At 35.7% G+C, this 18111-nt stretch overlaps 1 protein-coding gene across 3 annotated transcripts in view; it reads left to right on the top strand.

The window, feature by feature from the left end:
- Positions 1-18111, top strand: part of LOC113394106 (BCL2/adenovirus E1B 19 kDa protein-interacting protein 3) — a 37655-nt gene that overhangs the window by 15370 nt on the left and 4174 nt on the right. The window contains exons 2-3 of one of the 3 annotated variants that reach the window (XM_064220142.1): positions 10528-10578; positions 15138-15273. In XM_064220142.1, coding sequence (XP_064076212.1) covers positions 10539-10578; positions 15138-15273 — 176 coding nt within the window. In that variant the 5' untranslated portion in view covers positions 10528-10538. Of the gene's footprint in view, positions 1-10385; positions 10579-15137; positions 15274-18111 lie in introns of those variants that run through there. The other 2 variants (XM_026631306.2, XM_064220141.1) reach the window with 2 other exon arrangements.

Here is an 18111-nt window from a genome sequence, read left to right as displayed (position 1 = left end):
CTTGTTGGCGACAACAGTCCTGTCAGTGATTATAGATCGGTCCCAGTACAGTGTGATACGACCATTTTCGAGAACTGGGTCGTGCACATACCTGTAGTATGGTACCTCTGATACCACAAGACCGTATCGAAGTGCAAGTTGTTGATGGATAATCTTGGCCACTTGATTATGTCTGTGCAAATACTCTTATTATTATTATTATTACATAGTATAAAACAAAGTCGCTTACCGCTGTCTGTCCCTGTGTATGCTTAGATCTTTAAAACTACGCAACGGATTGTGATGCGGTTTTTTTAATAGATAGATTGATACAAGGGGAAGGTTTATATGTTTATTACATGCACAATATAGTAGAGAAACACTGGTAATTTTAGAGGTTTCTGATGTCGTAAATAAACACATTTTTGCGCTTACATTGCAAACGCTACGAGGTAGGTCAAAATATTGTACTACAGTATTGTACACCTTAAAAAGTTCTTCAAAAAAGTCTATCTAACCATAGTAACCCAAAATAACCATTTTTTATCCTTTACTTTTTAATTTTTATCAATATTGTACCCGTGCGGAACCGGTGCGGGTCGCTAGTATATATAAAAATCCTCGTCATGAATCACCCCATTAGAGAAATCCGTATATATGTTAGTAGGATAAGAAAAAATATTGCTATCTCTTTCTAAATGTTTGGATTTAAACAGGGATGGAGAATCTAATAAAATCAAGATGGCCTTGCGCGTGTTTTGTTTAAAATGTCGCCTAATTAAATTGTGCTCATACTTTAACCGATTTTATATGAAGAATTGTATTGTTATTAGCCATCTAACCTTGCTCTATAATTTTACAACGCTAAGTTTATACATGTGTATATAAGAGATTATTTAGGACAAGACTGTAATTAAGAATATAAAAAATGATTCTATATTTACGGGGATAAAACAACAATGCCTCGCACAGCACGTGAAGCCGTTGGTTCTGCGCTTAAATCTTTTCAGTCGTGTAAGATTGTCGTTCAATGAGACCCTGAGAATGAGGCTGAGAGATGTACATTTGGGTACTGTAACATCTCCTGTAAATTTCTACTTACCTGGTACTTGACTGTACCCGAAATTCGCTTAGAAATTACATTATGATGATAAAAAATAATAAAAATGTTTTTTATTGGTTAACATTAACATGTTTGAAATACAATAAAAATTCACGATAAATCCAATTTGTATCTGTAGCCAATTCCAATGGAAGTAGGAAAAAAGGTAAACATACCTAAATCTACGTATTTCATGCGATTCGCTAATAACTCAGCTATGTTGTGCACTACTGAGAGTTTACGATTAATATATCTCTATTTATAATACAACACTGTTACACTTAACTACTTATATCCACTTTAATGTTACTTCCAAAGTTCCGATAACAGTTTCGTCGACGTTCGAACGACAATCGCAAATCCATAGCGAATATCATAGATTAATCAATCTCGACCAATGATATCGCGTCAATTTGCTGTCAAATGTTGTTTATTTGGCGTTTCTCCTCTTATGGTTGGAATAGATTATACTAGATTCTATACCTACATTACAACATTTAATTCGGAGCCCAACTCTTTAATATTAAGCTTTTTGAAGATAAATTTCTATGATGGCGATTCGATAGGTAGACGAAAATTTTAAGTAAAACATTTTATAACACGAACAAGCAGAAAAATATTGCGTAGCTGTTGCGTTTTTTCAGATCATACCAGTCCAGCCCGCTGCTAGTATTATTATTCAATAATAAGGGCTTGATCCCTTTTTCAGTGATGCAGTACCAACATATATGTAGATCATCTCAGGAGATAATTGTAGTATGTTCGTAACTGATCGGTTTACTTTGTGTTTCTAACGTAATGTATTATTTTAGCGTTAGTGAGTTATAGCTTAAGCTTGTTCGTAGTACTAGTAGAGTTAAGGGTCTACGTGAGAAATTTTAATACGTATAATTCTATTGATAAAGTTTCCAGACGTTTTTCCGTCGTCTTCAAAAATCATAGTCATAATTCAGCTAATATCAATGTTTAAAATGGTATCTGCACCTAAACCATCCTTGTTATTTACTCCGTCCGTCGGAGAAATCGTATAAGAATCCGTTCCGACTGACAGACAAAACGAAAAGGGAGGACGTTGTTTCGTATGTATAAAGTAACTTGAAATTCCTCATGTAATTTTAAGTTACGATCCGAAACGGACACCTTTTTTTAAGACATTTCAATAAAAACTATAGCAAAAAGTTTCGTATATCAAATTCGCAAAAATCTCACAGACATTATTAAGGGGACTACATGAGCTAAATGCAAGTTTTATAATGCAAAAAAGTATATGATCCAATGCAGTAAACCAAATGAAAAAAATATATGATAATCTTCAGGATACATGCTAGTTATTTGTTATTTTGAAAACATGATGTAATTAATTTGGTACGATAGAAAAAAATCACAAAGTTACCTCTAAAAAAATCTTTTAATAAAGAATAACTATACTTATATACATTCAATAATTCTGGTTTTTTGTCAGATTATTCTACAAGCAATATATTACTTAACCTCTGCGTCACTTTTTTAATAAAATCAATAGATTTTTTTTAAATCAGATATTCTTATTTTCGAACAAAATGCGTACGCATGTGTGCGTAAACGCCGTGTACAGACATTGCCGGCCGAGGCCTGATGCTATACAGACGTGTCGATCTTTTCGTTACGAGCATCATTACGTTACGAGATATTTTTTTGTAATTTTAATTGTAAATTCATGTTTTCTTATAATAAGTATTATTCTTTCTTGTAGATAAATATATTAAGTTAAAATAATGTAGTAGTAATTAGGCATTTGTTTTTTATTATATTATTTGTCATAAATTTTAATTGTGTAAATATGGGAAATGAAGTGAAACGCGTGAGGAAAACTAAAAAACGTTTATATAAATTAAGCGCCGAACATACATATGAACGATATTAAAAGGTAAGAGTATTTTTTTAGTAAACATATTTTTTTTTTATAAATTATGAATATTGAAAACATCTATTAGAAAAAATGTGCAATCAGTTCGCATAGAATCAGATTTTTCGAGCTGTTCTTCAAATATTATGATAGAGTATTTGGTGAAAGTAAGGAAAAAATCAATTGAGAGTGACTGCGTTCGATCCCCATGAACTTGAAGCAATTTGATATTTTTCATTAAAAGTACTATGGGGCATATTTAGATACATATTTTTTAAATACATACGTTTATAATAAATAAAAATATAATTACTAACATATATTTATTTTTTACAGAATAAAGAAAGTCGAAAACAATAACACGGAAGCTATTTATATTGCGTAAGAGTTTAATTTTATCGATTTTGTTTATAATAGGAATTAAAATTATGTATAAACTAATTTTAATAATAAAAAAAAAGTAAAGTCGTAAAAAAAATAATGTAATTGTTGTGAACCAGAGAACTAGAATATTTAGAAGTGTCATTTGTACGTAATTCAAAAATTGTAATTTTTAGTAACGTCCGCCATATTGGATTGAAAATGGAAGCAATTCATGAATCGTGGATTGTCATCGAGACTAAATATGTGTGCCAACTTTCCGCTCCATAGCTTCAATGGAAGTAGGTGTAATATTGATTGCAAGATTTCAGGACATACGTACATACATTCATACATACAAGTGAAATTAAATAAAATATTTTAATAAAAAAATTAACACTAAATGTTTTTTTTTTGTAGTACCAAATCCAAATATTTTAAGTTTAATTAAATCAGTTTTATTTTTTAATCATTTTCGAATAACAGTCCAAAGCAATACAAATAATTCTAATATCCTATCTATTTTTATGAGATTTATAATTAAACCTAGTATGATTAACCTAGTTAACCAATGATTCAACTAAATCGACTTGACGACATTTTGTCTTGTAAATATTTAGATGTTTTTTTTTTTAATTGAATATATATTTTTTTTGTGAACCGATATTAATAAAACGAACAAACACTACGCTATATGTATGTTACCCCACGGTTACTACACTACAGGTTTCGAACACTTACGATTTTATTATATAAATAGATTATCAAACTTTTATAAAATATTAAAAATTGGTATGTTTTAATATTTAGTATAAGAACTAATTGTGGTAGGTATAATAATACAAATAAAAGGTTAAAACTAACTGTCTATTATATTGTGTACAAAATATAAATAAAAATATTGTAAGTTTAATTGAATCAGTTTTTTTATAATAATTTGTTAACTAACATCGAAAGAAATAAAAACAATTCTGTTGTCCTATCTATTTTTTATGAGATTTATGATTGATCTTACTTCGCTCGGTTTGGCGCCATCTATTAGAATATTTGGGCGTAACCTCGTTACCTCGCTTAACCCTTAGTTCACGGGCTTGCCGTTTTTGACGATTTTGTAAGTGTGTGCGTGCGATTCTCAAGGGCACTTAGCTCTTGTAGTCCTCTTAATTAAAACGCAATATCTTAACTGATAACGTATCGAATTCCAATTAAAAAAAAAAAAAACAGATCTCAGTAATATGCTGCGTGTACAGTTCGCACGAAATGTTATTAAAATTTATTGTGTAAAGTTTATTTGCGCGCTATGGGGGTTAGACGGAGTCGTATCCCGTGACGGTAAAGGGCATCTTATGACGTCATGCTCCCTGCTAATTCGGCACCTCATTTGAACAAATTCGAAATGATAATGACCTTCAATCGAAAGGTCTCTTTAAGGTCTGTTAAGGTAAAGTAACTCCTTTTTTTAATTTTCAAATTGTTTCGTTCCTTACCTTAACCGAACGAAGGCCTTTCGATTGAGGTGCTTATCATTTCGTAATTCAACAGATGAAGAACTAAATTACAATTTACTTTTGCGTAGATTTAAATAGAAAAAAAAACAAGAGTGGATTTAAAAAGAAAATATTTTGGACCGTAACGGACCTAAAGGAGACCTTTCGAGTAAAAGGACTTTTTAACTCGCAGTACCTTAGTTGAAGTGCTTTTGCCCAGGTGAAAAGGGACATTATTAAAAAAAAAAAAATCATACATTTATTTTTTATTGGTTTCCTTTTAATCGTAAGTCTTTAATCAAATACCAATTTTATATCCTCGCCTGCTTGGTGTTTAGTGTTGTAAACATCGGAAGAACGTCCTTTAACGCTGTGTAAAGTGAACTGGCAGGAATTGAAAAGGAAGGTTATGACCCCTTCGGGCGGCCACTGTCTCTTTCTCTATAGCTCTATCTCTTTCTAATACGCTTAAATATTTAAACTTACTTTTACTTATTTACTTTTAACGGATTCTTAATAATAAACCGGTGGTATTTCATTGCGTCTGGTATTTCAACTTCGTCCCGACCAGGTGTCCCACGACACCTCATTTTAGGGTTCCGTAACTTAGGGACCGACTAAGATTTCGCTGTCCGTCCGTCTGACTGGTCTGTCACCAGGCTGTAAAGCAAGAACCACGATAGCTAGACAGTAGAAATTTTCAAAGATTATGTATTTCTGTTGCCGCTATAATAACTATAAATATTTAAGGGGGGCTCCCCTACAACAAATACGATTTCTTTGCCCTTTTTTGCTCGATATCAACAATGGCAACACACACTTAAAATGTTCACAAAATACTCATTTGTATTTTTAATTTAATAATAAAATTAAAATAAAACAATATTAAAGGGGGGGGGGGGCTTACATATAACAAAAGTATTTTATTTTGTCTTACCTATTCAATGGTACGGAAGCATTCGTGCGCGAATCCGACTCGCGCTAGGCCGGTTTATTTATTATTTTATTTATATTTTTAATTTTAATTCGAATGTAACGGTGAAAAAAGGAAAAGTCGGTGGTTTATTTATATAATGACTAAGTGCATCTGTTTTCGTTTGTATCTCACTTGAAGGGCGTACGTGACTCAGAGCTCGCATCTTTGTTCGTGACGCAGAAAGCAATTTTGTAGAAGTGGCGTCCGTGTACGAATGTGTGTTCACTGATGAAGACGCGCCCCTCCACTCTAAACAATCGGTGTGCATTGTTATGAGTGTAACGCAGTAGCTGCCTGTAAATTACCCACTGCTGGACTAAGGCCTCCTCTCCCTTGAGGATAATCGTAAGGAAAATCTTAATGGGGGGGGGGGTAGTGGGGCTAGAGACCTCCGCATTCCACCACTCCGTCACGTCGGGTAACTCCCACCAACGATTTAATATCACAATTAATAAGTTATAGTAAAATCAGCGAACTGAAAAATAACTTTTTGGTAAATTCAAACGTGCACGAAGTCGCGGGCACAGCTGATACATAACTTCGTACCAATCGGATATCTCTCGAGAGATGTCCTTTTTCTCTAAGTCGAATTTCGACCAATGGGCGACGCTTAGTAGGTTTTTATTGGCCAATTCAAAACGAAAGATCGCATTAAGAACCTGACAGAACTCACGTTCTCATTGGTCTCCCTCGTCACGTAGACACTTGACCGTTGCGTTCTGAATTATATGTCGCGTGACGTGTCGCTATGATTGCAATTTAATGATACGCTGGTTACTCGACTACGGCTCAGCGGGAGGGTGATGTATTTTGTTTCAAATGTTCCCTAAGTATCGGGTCTTGACCTATGTTCTGTGTGAACCATGACTGGTTATTTTTGGATGTTATCCAAACATGCCTACAAGTTAGGGATCTTTGATAACAGAAATCAGTTAATCCTTTCGTGGTGGTTAGGCCCATAAATCTTTGACAAAAAGCTATGAACTTTGTATACGAAGACATTCTGTAGTATATTTAGTATCAGTATAGCCCCCGTGCGAATCCGGGGCGGGTCGCTTGTATGTAATATCACAGAAGAAATTCATTAATATTTTTTGTGTTAAGGATCTCTTTGTCCTATCCTGACGAAATGTCTAATTCAATTATGATCGTTTAAGTAATTCGCTTTTGAATTAATTAATAATTAAGTTAATTTTTTTATTTTTGTTTTGGCTTTTATTTGTGTCAAGAGGGCACAGATAATTTCGCCAATGTCATGAACGGTACGGTCGAGATTACAGGCTCTTCGACAGGTCACTTAGACATCGCAAGACGTCACCGAAACGTCATTAGTGACGTCCGTAATTAGTGTTGTCATTACAAACTATAACTGAGGTATTTGTTCTTATCGGTAATGTATTTTGTGGAACGTATTAGCGTATGGATATTGTTTGGGAAAATTTCCTTTGTTCGACAATTTTTTTTTTCATTACTGTTTTATTGACTCATGTTTCTGGAACTTTTTTGCTGATTATATTTTTTTAAACTTAAGTTGAAAGAATTGGGTACCTGGAGAATGAGGCCTTTGACTATTTAAATTACAAGTGGTCAATTCATTTCGCGCATGCATGTTTCTGATGTAATATATAACTTGGGTATTTCAATTACTCTCAAAGAGACGAAGTCTTAGCCCAGCGGTGGGATGTATACCGGCTGTTATTATCCCTTTTAAATAATCATAGCACGATATTTTTAAGAATGTTTTTTTTTTCGGTAATCCTGTGGAAATTGGCCATCACTGTTGATTGACTTCGTTGCGAACTAGGATGTTATGTCCCTTGTGCCGATACTTACACTGACTCACTCACCCTTGGAACCGTAACACAATACGCAGTATTGCTGTTTAGCGGTTGACTTATCAATGAATCCGCTGAACCCAGAAGGACCAAGTGAATTGAAAAATTAGTGCATTTTCGGGGACTGTATTATTAAAAAGTCGGTGCAGAGTCGGGAGTCGGTTGAGTTAATCCGTAGAATGTTCGATGCGTAATTTTAATCAATCTATTTACCACGACCAGTACATAGAGCTGTATGTCACAATGTATTAACAAACAACTGATAACAGGGGTCGTGGCGCACGCTAGCGTTTTCAAGAACACTGTTTATAAGGTCATGTTATTATTTATTTGCGCAATTTGTGCAAGTTGTGCTGATCTATACTGATACACTAGATTTACGTACCTTAAAGGCTGGCAACGCAGCTGCAAGAAGCCAGGTGTCAATGCGCAAACGCTCGTTTGCTAGCTCCGTTCCAGCTTGTTAAATTCCAAGTTCCACTCGAACCACCTAGATTTCCGTCACAACAGCTCGATTTCTAAGGCATTTCTCGCAAAACCAGTAACCACTCTGTGGAACCAGCTTTCGCCGGCGGTTTTTCCGAAACGATACGACTTCGGAACCTTCAAAGAAGAACCTACACCTTTCATAAAGGCCGGCAACGTATCTGCAAGAAGCCCTGTGTTCTTTTCTTTTTTTATATTATAGGGGGCAAACGAGCAGGACGCTCACCTGATGGAAAGTGATTACCACAGCCCATGGACATCTGCAACACCAGGGGTTGCAGGTGCGTTGCCGGCCCTCTGGTCTTGTTAATTCCCATGGCTTGGTCATTTTACATCAGGTCGAGGAGGAACGAGGATCTCGTTTGCGTTTTCTTGGACCAACTCATAGACGATTGGCAGGATAAGAAATATTTACTTGACTATTCCATACATCGTCGATGCGATACCAACTTTGGGAGCTAAGGTGTTATTTTCCATGTGCGTGTAGACACTAACTCACATACAGTTCAAACAGGAACACAATTATCTATATATATAATAAAATCGGAGTGTCTGTTTGTGATATTCAAATAACCGCTTTTTACTAAATGCATATGTACGTATACACGGTAAATATACCGAAATAACATTTGTTACAATTTCCTGTTTGTTTGTTCCGGCTAATCTCTGGAACGGCTGGACCGATTTTGATGGGAGTTTCACTGGCAGATAGCTGATGTGATAAGGAGTAACTTAGACTTTATTTTAGAATTATTATTATTTTAAAATTCCGAACCGGTGGTAGATTTTTGACAATCAATAAGCAATAAGCAATAAGAAGTGTAAACACTTCTATATTGAATAAAGATTTTTGACTTTGACTTTGAGAATTAATGTTAAATTAAAACGCGCACGAAGTCGCGGGCGCAGCTAATACTAAGTATTAATGATGGTCACCATCGCCCGTAGTCGTTTGTGCCTTAAGAATCTCCAATCCGCTATCAAACGTGGTACCTTAGCTGTGCGTTGCAAAGGTAACGTGGCATACGCCGGTTCGCCTTTCCTGAATAAATAAACGCGTCTATTGTGCTGGTTTCCTCACGATGTTTGGATAGGTGTGTCATATCAAATAATGACCGTTGAGTATATGATTGAAACTGCAGACACAAAATTAGGTAGGCATTTATTTTCGTAATGCACTCCTCGAAATAAGTATGGTGTTGTTTCCGGAAAGCGCTACGTCATAGGAAACCTTGCCAAGTTTAACGTATCATTCGGAAAATTTAGCATCAATTCGACGTCAAAGACATTTAGGTAATTTTTATTGTCATTTATATGGTATTCGTCGTAGGTTTCGGGTATAAAAAATAGCCTTTATCCTCACTTAACGTTCAAGCTTACTTCATACAAAATTTAATCAAAATCGGTTGAGGGGTTTAAATACCTCAAATACATTGTGCATTATGTATTAAATGCACAATGTATTGCGTCTATGAGCCGAGATGGCCCCGTGGTTAGAACGCGTGCATCTTAACCGATGATTGCGGGTTCAAGCCCAGGCAAGCACCACTGAATTTTCATGTGCTTAATTTGTGTTTATAATTCATCTCGTGCTCGGCAGTGAAGGAAAACATCGTGAGGAAACCTGCATGTGTCTAATTTCAACGAAATTCTGCCACATGTGAATCCACCAACCCGCATTGGATTTTCGTAGTGGAATATGCTGCAAAACTTCTCCTCAATGGGAGAGAAGGCCTTAGCCCAGCAGTGGGAAATTTACAGGCTGTTAATGTATTGCGTCGATTATACATATAAAACGACAAAAAAAAAACAACAAAAAAAAATCCGTAGTGTTAAAGACCTAAGCATACATAGGGACAGACAGCGTGAAGCGACTTTATTCTGTACTATTTAGTTATATGTTGACGAAAATGCGTGGAGCTATTATATACAGGATATGTTAATTTTATTGTATGTTAGTCGACCGAGCTCATTTCGGAGGTCCTCGAAAGGATCTACATTCCAAAACTGTGTAGCCACATCCACATCTGAATAAACGCTTCCTTGATAAAAGATTGTCTTGACTCGACAAGAATTGGTGAATATTTGCTCAGACCAATTTCCTAACGCACAAATTGTAATGAAATCGATCGTTTACTCATATATGATCAATATTTATTTCACACTTGCGAATGCATCTCAACAAAGTAAAAACGATCTACGCGTTAAGATATCAGGAATATCGGCGCCTACGCAATCGCTTTGTTTACGTTCGAAATTCGAAAATAGAGTCAGACGCCAGTCTAGATCGGGCGCTCGACGCGTGCGGACGCGTCAGCGGTACGGTCCTGTGAACCTTATCGTTTGATACACAGTGCAGAACGACAACTACGCAGTTAATTATACGTGAACGTTTATAGTATATGGTGGGTTTGTGAAACGTGCCAAAATGATTGAGCCAATGAACGCATCGGCGGTGGATGAACTCGGTAAATATTTATTGTATTTAATACGCATGCGCGTGAAATCCAACGAAAACGAAACTGGATGTTTGTATTTATAGGAACGGAACAAGTTATCGCTTTAAAATATTCGATGTTAATTACTTTGATTATGATTTGGTTTTCTTTTTTTTTTTTTTGCAGTTTACGAGTCGAAAGTCACGGATAGTCAATTTTTTTTTTTTTTTTTAAATTATGTATGTATTAAAATCGGTGTTTGTTTTTGTAAGCGCTCTACGCTCTCGCGTATCTTGATCTTGTTGAGTTGGAATTTTATGCAGTCGGTGTTTTCGCTAGTGTGAAGGTTTATAATGTAGAAATGGTATCAAAGTCGTTCTCTGATTGTGTATGTGTGCGTGTGTGTTAGTTTTATTTGGCAGCGTAATGTCGGGTCTTTGCTAGTTGCTAGCAAAATCAAGTTTTTATTTGGATTCATTATTATTATAAGTAATATAAACGAATGATATTTAACATAGAATTTTAATAAAATATTGGCAATAAAGGCAATTTTTTAGGTCTTTTTTCGTACTTTTAAGACCGCGATTTTTTTAATATTTTTTCGTTCGTGATTTGAATCTTTTTTTTCATGTGATTTTATTTAAATTATGAATAGTATACATATTTATTATTTAAATGAACAGAAGTGTGGATATTTTCAAACAGCCCTCGTTGTTGTGTTATTGGGTCATTCTGCCAAACAGCCTGGAATTTTGAAAATTGGAAGAGTACACTCTCGTGACTTGGAAACTCATCCCATCCCATCGGATCGTGAGAGTGAGGGTATAGAGAGCGCTCCTGTGTTCGCGCACACACTCGTGAACTTTAATCTCTAATACACCCTGCATTGTCTGGTCTCCCTTGTCGTTTTCTGTCAGGACATTTTTTTCTTATCCTTTGTCCAGTCACCTATGCTTACAGATAACTAATTTCTCGCTTAACAATAACGAACTTTTGTATTAGGTTGGAAGTTTCTCGACATTACGTCGATGAGAAATCCCATCGGGTTTTCTGTCGTTTTCGTTCGCTCGAATATTACATCCAAGTGATACCTATTTAAAAGTTTCTATTTAATAAAATAATAAATTTAAAATTGGTTTGAAACAGCCGGGTTTTTTTGTCTTTGTTTGTTTTAGGAGTTGGGGGGGGGGGTTATATAGTGTTGATTTAATGAAGAATAAATAATTAAGGGATGCAATTTAAGATTGAATTTATCATAGTAGAATCTCGACCTCTACGATATATATTGGCGAATACTATCTTTACACATACATTTATATATATATATATATATATATATATTATAAAGTCATAAAAGGGGTGATAATGGTTGTTTTTTATCCTTCTTCGCGTAAATATTTGCACCGCAATAAGACTATAATAATACTTATCATTTCTTTACTTTGGCAATGTGCCTATAATTACACTGGCTCACTCACCCTTCGAACAGAAGCGACAATACTGAGCGTTGCTGCTCGGCGGTGGAATATATGGTGATTGGGTGGTACCTACCCAGACGGGCGTATACACAACCCTACCACGAAATGAACATTGTTCCTAAGTTTTATAGTAGGCGTATAAAATGATGTTATATAATTGTCTTTATAAATATATTGTACCCCAAGCAAGTATCGTGCGAAGCCGGGGCTTAATATGAGTAGAATATTTTTGTTTTTTTTTTTAATTCGTATTCCTTGGACTGTATTATATTTATATTTCATTTGCAACATTTGATTTCAATCGACCTTAGATTGTGTGGCTTAACGTTCAATTTTGACACGCACATACTGGTAGGTGAGGTTCAATGAAAGCTCATAAAGAGCTTTGTTTTGTATTATGCCGACAAAGAACTGTTTCATGTTGATGGTGCTAATTGCGTACACAATCTTGAAAACAATTTTGAAAGCTCTCGTATTATTTCTATATGGGGGGGGGGTTTAACTCGTATTGCAATTGTGATACTTTTCGATTCTATTCCGATCTAACTTCGACTTTTCCTCAAATGGTGATGGTGATGGTTAAATTCGTTTTGCATTCGGTTTTAACGAATTTCGGTAGCTTGAACCGAACTTTGATATTCGGCCGAAATTCGATTCGAATACCGAACATTCGGGTAAAAAAAAAAAATAGGTTTTTATATTCCTAGTCATCTTTTTTTTTAATAGGAACAAGTAAATCTTACTTTTTAGAGATTTTTTTTTATGACTAACAACAGTCATTTATCAAGTCGAGCGAGTGTCAGGTAACCTGCCTATACAGGTCCCGTAAAAATACCGAAAGCAAGACATAAAAAAAAATTTAAGGGTTGTTTTTTTATTCGATTTCGTGTGATTTATTGTGAATAGTATCTATCATTCGGAATAGACATCTGTTGTGTAGGGGTTAAGGATGATATTACTGTGTACACGAAAAAATCTTTCTGTACAATGAGTCGCTATTCGGATGACCATGTTGAATTGTTAAAAGAGGATAATCCTATTTTTGTCCACCTATGCCGTGACCGCAAATGATAAGACTCTCTCTTATCCTCTCTGCCGCCACTCTCTTTTAAAAAAAAAACATTTTTATTAGAGTGTGTCCCGCGGCTTTCTAAAAATAAATAAAAAGGTTCAATATTCGAATGTCAAAACATGCCAGCGATCACGTCTTCCTTATCAGTGTTTATCGGTTACGCTCTAACTGCAAAACTAAACGATCCATTAACAGTCCACACAGAGCATATTATAAATAACTATATAAGATTGTTTTTTTTAATTGGATTTTGATATAAACATAAACTGTCAAATAATCATCAATTGACGCCTATATTTATAATGGGGTTGATTGTCAGGTGTTACGCATAAAAGGCAGTCATTGTCCTTCCTTGGAGTTGAACTTGCTCCGTAGCAAATTTCATCAAAATCGGTTCAGTAGTTCAGCCGTGAAAGAGCAACAGACAGACAGAGTTACATTCGTATTTATAATATTAGTAAAGATAACATAATGTATTGTTTTTAACTCTTGATTATTTCGGCAGATTTTTACGAATTAAAGATTATTTACTTTTATAAGTTTTAAAAAATAACTGACTGTCTATATGTTTTGTAAGTAGTATTTCCTCATATTTCCTCAACTTCAGCAAGCCTTTGATTCGCTATATAATAAACAGATGGTACTGTGTTTCTTTTTTTAGTTATTTTAAGGAATTGACATTTTGTAGCATTAAGCAGCATTCCATTTCTATTGCACCACTCTTGCGCAGAATCAAGATCATGTTGCAAAAGAGTTACATCATCCATAGTTTCTATACGTCTATATTGTTTAATATGATCAGCGTAGATAGAGTATTCACTGTGTTTAATGTAATCACTAATGTCATTAATAGATAATATAAATAATATCGGCCCTAAATGTGAACCTTGCGGCACACCAGAATATGCCAAGTAAGGATGTGACTTAAATCCCTTAATTACAACTTGTTGCTGCCTATTTCTTAAATATGACTCAAACCAAAGTAATAATTTGCCGTGAATCCCATATCTTTTTAGTTTCAACAACAATAAGAGATGATTGACTTTGTCGAACGCATTGCTGAAATCGGTATAGATCGAGTCCACTTGAATGCCAATATCAACATAATTTGACACGTCATTAAGAAAACAGACAAGATTACTTAAAGTAGATCTACCCGAACAGAATCCATGTTGTTTTGTTGTGATAATTTTAGTGCTATACTTCGATAAGACATCACAAATAATTCGTACAAATACTTTTGCAAAGTGACTCAGAATTTAATAGATAACAGATAACAGGTTGTAACCCGCGGTTACGCTCGCGTTTTAGGGGTTTGGTCGTTAGATTTAAAAAAAATGTTGTAATAATCATCGGTGTTTAAGCTTGCTTCAAAACAAACTTGATCAAAATCGGTTCAGTGTTCTCTCCGCGCAACAGACGGACAGAGAAGTTAAGTTTGCATTTATAACATTGGAACAGTCTTACTAAAATGTTACAAGTATGGTCACCCTTTTACAGAAATTTATCTAGTTCGAAGAAATACAATCTTTTAAATGGTTGTTTTATATATAGCAACTGGTAACATGCGACGTCCAGACAAACGCCTATTGTCAGAGGAACCGGTTTACATTTAAAATACCTCAGTCGTGTTGTTTGTGTGCAACGATTTTGTCTACGGAACATCCTACTATATAGTTTATATTTTTATTTATAACACGTATGTCGAATGGCGACTGGATTAGCTGTTGGGAAATTGTCTCGGTCTTTATGTGAAAATATGTGCACTATTGTGCATTATAAACCTTCCCCTTGAATTACTCTATATAAATTTAAAAAAAAAAAACTGCATCAAAATCTATTGCGTAATTTTACAGATCTAAACATAAGCAGGCACAAGCAGTAAGCGTCTTTGTTTTTATACTGTGTGATGAAATAAAAAAAAGATTTTCATTTTTAAACAAAACTATATATTTTTAAGTATTTTGACTTGTGCCGGACATTCGGTAACGGTCACAATTTTTATTTTATTTTTAAAGTTATATCTCGCGTTGTTCCAGAATCGTGGGTCGAGCTCAACTCTGGCGGGATGCTGAGCGGTGCGGAGAATGAATACATACGTCTACTCAGAGAGGCTCAGAGGGAGAGTCGGGACTCCTCCGTGCGGCACTCGAGAGCGTCCAGCGTCAAGGGAAGGTATGCGAATCATGAACTGAACTAGTACGCGGTAGGGCTTTGTGCAAGCCTACCTACCTGGACGAGGTAGGTTGCTACCAACTCATCAGATGCTATACCCCTAAGCAATACATGGTATAGACGTGTTATTATTAAATTTAATCTGTTTTCCTAATCTTTTATCTCACCTGGAACAAAAATAATTAAAAAAAAAAATTGTACTGTCTACGAATCTATCAAAAAAATTTGGACGATTTTCTGATTGGACGAATTGTAAGGAAGTAAGGATGAACTTCTAACGCCATTTTGCCGATTTCATCAGTAAATCCTCCTTGGGGCAAGGTATTCGTTTCTATAATAAGATACCGTAGATTTTTTTTAACTTTGCCGATACGTATTCAACAAAAGTTTGCATAGATGATAAAAAAGCGTAGAGCTAATTCTTGTTGACTTCTAGGGAGGATATATTATAAACATATATAATTGTATTTAACTAACATAACTTTGTGTTTTAAGCGTTGCAAAAGAGTTACTACGATTGTCTTGCCGGTTCCTCTCGATAGAATCTGCATTCTGAACTGGTGGTAGCTCTAAGTTTAATACAGTTCTGTAAAATGACGATTCAGAAGCGCTCGTAAAAGCCTACTTGAATAAAGTATATTTTAATTTTAATCTTGATAAGCCTATTAACTACAAACACAAGGGATATAACAAATTAGTTCCCAAGTGTGGTGGTGCGTTGGCGCTTCAGGGGTTGTTGTATTGTTGATATTTCCCAAAGTCTATTTCCGATCAGAAGCAAATTTTCCAGGTTGCCTACTCAAAAAAATAAACATGAAGGCAATGTTTGACGACTTCCGTGGTCGAGTAGTGTGTACATCGGTTTTCATGGGTACGCCACTCCGAGGTTCGGTTCCCGGCCGAGTCGATGTAGAAAAAGTTTATAGTTTTCTATGCTGTCCTGGGTCTGGGTGTTTGCGGTGCCGTCGTTACTTCTGATCTTCCATAACACAAGTGCTTTAGCTACTTACATTGGGATCAGAGTAATGTATGTGATGTTGTCCAATATTTATTGAATGTTGATCGCAGTCCGGAATCTGGAAGTTTGATCTCTGATAGAACGTTAAACCGTTGACACTTTACGGGAACTATTTTTGATTGTTTATTTTTTTAATCCGGCAAAAAAAGGCGACTGAGCCACGAGCAGTGAGTGTTACATTACAAACATCTTCAATTTCAAAACGAATAATGTCACTTGAGCCCTTATGAAATAGAGCAAGGCCGTACGACCTTCGTAGTGCGAAGTGTCGAGTGAGGTTGAACTTCGATTACCGGTTGTGTTATGTTTCGACTGATGGTTCATTTCAACCTTATTTATTTCCATGGCGTAACCAGCTGTCCGTCATGGGTTCATGCTTGTTTGAATCATACAAGGTTAACCCCTTAAAGTTGAAATTTCGAAGCTCTACCAAAACCTGCTCGTTGACTTTCACGCGGGAGACATGACATACATATATAATTGTATTTAACTACTGAGTTTCTTGCCGGTTCTTCACGGTAGAATCTACATTCCGAACCGGTGGTAGCTTTACTTTAAATAGCTTGTTAAACGACGATTCAAAATTGCTTGTAAGAGCCTACTTGAATAAAGTATATTTTGATTTTGACCACTAAGCAAAAACAGAGGTGTCCAGGAGTACCCGGTTGGAACGAAGTTTCTGTCGATATGTACTGTGTATTAATAGTCCAGTCCAATGGTTATAGGGCTCTGTGCAAGCCCGTCTGGTTGGGTACCACTTACTCATCAGATATTCTATCGCCAAATAATAGTACTCAGTATTGTTGTGTTCCGGTTCGAAGGGGAAGAGCCAGTGTAACCGCAGGCACAAGGGACATTGACAAGGAATGAACCGGGAAGGCTCATATTTGGATATGTTGTAGCGGAGGCTTAGAAAAGCTTAATTTGAAATTGTCAAACTATATTTTCTATATGAGCCGAGATGGCCCAGTGGTTAGAACGCGTGCATCTTAACCGATGATTTCGGGTTCAAACCCAGGCAGGCACCACTGAATTTTCATGTGCTTAATTTGTGTTTATAATTCATCTCGTGCTCGGCGGTGAAGGAAAACATCGCGAGGAAACCTGCATGTGTCTAATTTCAACGAAATTCTACCACATGTGTATTCCACCCACCCGCATTGGAGCAGCGTGGTGGAATATGCTCCATACCTTCTCCTCAACGGGAGAGGAGGCCTTAGCCCAGCAGTGGGAAATTTACAGGCTGATTATGTTATGTTTTATGTATATTTTCTATGTGCGTCCCGCCATCTTTAAAAAAGGGTTCGTTTTGTTGCGATAACTGGGCTTCGTGCGTCTTGATACGAGAATTATGATAGATACTTTTTTGTTGCCCAATTGACTCTACGATTTAGGTTCGTTGGGGTTTGTTGTTGTTCGTTTCGTTTCATTGCGTTTAGGCCTCACCCAAGGCGAGCCACTGAGCCCGTACATAATCTCTTAGTAGTGCAAAATATAGCTGAGTTTCTAGCGAATCGCATGAAATAGGTAAATCTAAAGTTTGTTTATCTTTTTTCCTACTTCCATTGGAATAGGCTGTACGTGACAATTTTTGACAGTTCACACTGTAAGCCGAATAAAAATTCGTCCGTTTCAATAAATCCAGACGTGAACAAGGTTCTTAAAGAACGGTTTTAATATCAGTGGAAACTCCATCGATAGAAGTGCTAGAATTGAATCGACACAACACGTGGATCGGCGACTTTGTTTTATATTATTTTAAGACACGTCGAGTGGGTGGGTGCCATTATTAAACGAACAATACAAATTGTCACAAACGA

The sequence above is a fragment of the Vanessa tameamea genome, chromosome 31, assembly GCF_037043105.1.
Source record: "Vanessa tameamea isolate UH-Manoa-2023 chromosome 31, ilVanTame1 primary haplotype, whole genome shotgun sequence".
Classification (NCBI taxonomy): Eukaryota; Metazoa; Arthropoda; class Insecta; order Lepidoptera; family Nymphalidae; genus Vanessa; species Vanessa tameamea.
This window is presented reverse-complemented; position numbering and strand designations above follow the sequence as displayed.